General features: G+C 60.1%; 1 protein-coding gene across 1 annotated transcript; it reads left to right on the forward strand.

The window, feature by feature from the left end:
* Positions 1–568: 568 nt before the first annotated feature.
* SOX12 (SRY-box transcription factor 12) lies at positions 569–1,671 on the forward strand (the record flags this gene model as incomplete). Its single annotated transcript, XM_083358430.1, has 1 exon — positions 569–1,671. The coding sequence occupies one exon, from the start codon at positions 569–571 to the stop codon at positions 1,523–1,525; it is 957 nt and encodes a 318-aa protein (XP_083214556.1). The 3' UTR covers positions 1,526–1,671.
* Between the last annotated feature and the right edge of the window lie 1,529 nt (positions 1,672–3,200).

Raw genomic sequence — 3,200 nt, forward strand, 5'->3', positions numbered from 1 at the left:
GCTGCTGTGAGTGGTGGGGGTCTCTCCCCCCCACCTTCTTCTCTTCCCCACTCAGGTCTGTGCCAGCCCGACGAGAAGGAGGAGGAGGAGGCGTGACTGCTCCGTGGGTCCATCCATCCGTTGTTCCTTGGGGATGCTTTGGCCCTTGGAATCCCCCGCCCGGAGTTCCTGAGGGCCTCTCTCCCGACCCTCCTTGCTCTCCAGCTCCTTTTGCCAAAGACTTCCTACTGCTTCCTGGCTCTTTGCTTCCCCTCCGCTGGGCATCTCCCCCAGGCCCGAAAAGCAGGTGCCATCAGGACCTCCGGCTGTCAGTTTGCCAGCCGGCTGCTTCTTCGGAGACGGAGTTAAAAGGGGGGCGTGGATCAGAGAGAGAGAGAGAGAGAGAGAGGCGATCTTGCTTGCTGGCAACCAGCGAGGTTCACCCTCCCGCCCACCCACCCGCTGGCCGAGCTGAGCCGCGCCGCCACGGTGTTTCCACCCACCAGAGGATGAGAAAATAACCCCGGCTTGGACTGAGCATCCGGAGGAGGAGTGTTTCGGAGAGCCGGCGGGGCCTCAGAGCGACAGCATGGTCCAGCAACGCAGCAGCACGCGGACCCGGGGCGTGGAAGCCAAGCGGGAGGCGTGTTCCAAAGACAGCTTGCTGTTGAAGGATGGCACGGGTGAGCCGGACTGGTGCAAAACCCCCAGCGGGCACATCAAGCGCCCCATGAACGCCTTCATGGTGTGGTCCCAGAACGAACGGCGGAAGATCATGGACCAGTGGCCCGACATGCACAACGCCGAGATCTCCAAGCGGCTGGGACGGCGCTGGCAGTTGCTGCAGGATGCCGAGAAGATCCCTTTCGTCAAGGAGGCCGAGCGGCTGCGCCTCAAACACATGGCCGACTATCCCGACTACAAGTACCGGCCCAGGAAGAAAGGCAAGCTGGGCAGTGCCAAGGCCCGGCCTAGGGTGCCCGTCAAGATCAAGCCCTCCGTCCTGAGTCGAGCGGCTTCGCCCCGGAGGCAGACACCGAAGCCGCACAACGAAGGCCAGGGACGATGCGCTTCTCCAAAGCCGGACGAGGACCCCTTGGAAGCCCGCATCCTGGAGGTCTCGTTCGACGAGGGTCCCAAAACCTCCAGCAAGGAATTCTGGCACGTGCTTCCCGCAGGTGGCGAGAAAGGAGAGTGGGAAGCCAACTCTGGCCAGGCCAAAGACGGCGAAGAGGCCGAGCTCGCCAAACCTTGGTCCTCGGACGTGTCTTCTCCAGCTTCTACAAGCTCTTCTGCTTCTTCCTTCGCCTCCTCGGATGAGGAGCTGGAGGAAGACCTCTGGAACGTCGTGCCCAGTCGTGTCCAGCCCAACACGCCCCCCTGCAGGAGCCCGGACTGGTCCGTATTCGATAAAGACCTGGATCTCTTTCCTTTGGGCGCCTCGTCTCACTTTGAGTTCCCCGATTATTGCACCCCGGAAGTGACTGAGATGATCGCCGGGGACTGGCTGATGTCCAGCATTTCGGACTTGGTCTTTACGTACTGAATTCCTCCCAGGGATCTCTCACTTCTCAACAATCAGGTGGTTCCGGAAGAAAAAAAAAATAAACAGAGAGAAAGAGAAAGAGAGAGAAAGAGAAGAAGAAACCCAGCTGTTTACATGCAGAATCAGGTATCTCCACGGCTTGCCTTGGCTTCATTCAAAGGCAAGTCCTCCATCAGCCCCCCCTCTGCCCCCCACCCCCACCCCCAGCACACACCCACTTGGCCAACCTCTCATGCCTTGCTGGGGAGGCTGCGCGTCAACTCTCATTCTCCCCCCCTTTTTCCTCTCCTCCCCACCTTGAAGCCACCCTGGCTTGGCACCGTGTTTATTTACCCATGAAATTTGGCTGTCTAATCAGGTTTCGCCTGGTAAATCCTCGCCAACCGTTCGTTGCACATCCTTCCACCTTTTTTGCAGCTGTTTTCCGGCTCGGATGGATGGATGGATGGGTGCTGTCCATGGTGACCTCTCCCTCTGCCCTCAGGTGCCCACGTTCCCTCGCTTGGCATCCCACTTGTCACCCTCGTGTCTCCTGCCACCCCACCTGGAGGGGGCTCCGTCTGTGTCTTTGCCGGGCATCGATTCATGGCCGTTTCGAAGCCGATGACGGGAGACCGAGAGACGGCCGGGAATGTTCCTGTTGTTCCTTCGTTCAATGGCTGCCAGGCAAAAAAAAAAAAGAGAGATTGTATCGGAGGGCACGGCACGTCTCGGCGGTGGGGGAGACAGGGTGGCATGACGCTTCTCCGACGCCGGGGGATCGGGCGGGCGCCGGCTGCCTCGCTGGACCAGGCTTTCGTGTCGCCAAGGCACGAAGCCCGTCTCGGTACTGGGGTGGGAAGCCTCGGGTTGGGGAGACAGCAAAGTGGCGGGCACGTGGTAAACACGTGGACCCACAGTGCAAGCAGGCGTGTGTGTGTGTGTGTGTGTATGTGTGTGTGTGTGTGTGTCGGTCGATCGGCCCCCGAAAAAAGCCTCCCTCCCCCTCCTCTTTAATTTTTGCCAGAGGTATACTGTCTTCTCCATGCATGTCGCATTCAGATCATGGATCGTAGGATCCTTGGCAGGCAGGCTGCCACTTCCTCGGATGCCACGGCATCCACGGCTCACCCACATCTCCCCGATCCTAAGCAGCTACCCCTCCGGCTACAAAAGGAGTCCGCTTCCGGTCCCTGGAATAAAGGTGTGGCGTGGGGGGGGGGAGGGAGAGGGTTTGAAAACCCACCTGGAAATGTCTGACCTGTACTCTCTTCTGGGGGGGTCCGTGACTTCAGTGAAGGTCCAGCCAGCCCCCTTTCTCTCCCTCCCTCCCTCCCACTTTCTCCCAGCTGTTTGCAGCTGTGTTCTGTTGGGGTGGCAGGCCTGGGGGGGCAGAATGGGGTTCGGCTGCTCCCTTCCTTGGGTGGAAAACCCAACGTGGGCGTGCCACCCCAGACCTGGCAAGGCGGTGCCGGGGAGAGAGGGCGAAGCCACGGGGCACCTGTGGGAGCGTGGCTAGAGCACGGGTGCCCCCCCCCCAAGCCTAGCAGAAGTGGCCAACTCAGACAGGGAGACACACACACACACACACACATACACACCTCTTTAGCATCCCTCTTTGTGGAAGCCAGCCAAGAGAAAGGGAGGGGGGAGTGGATCCACCCAGGGTTTGCATCTGCAGGCATGGAAAGAGAGA

This window comes from Vipera ursinii (genome assembly GCF_947247035.1).
Source record: "Vipera ursinii genome assembly, chromosome: 3".
Taxonomy (NCBI): Eukaryota; Metazoa; Chordata; class Lepidosauria; order Squamata; family Viperidae; genus Vipera; species Vipera ursinii.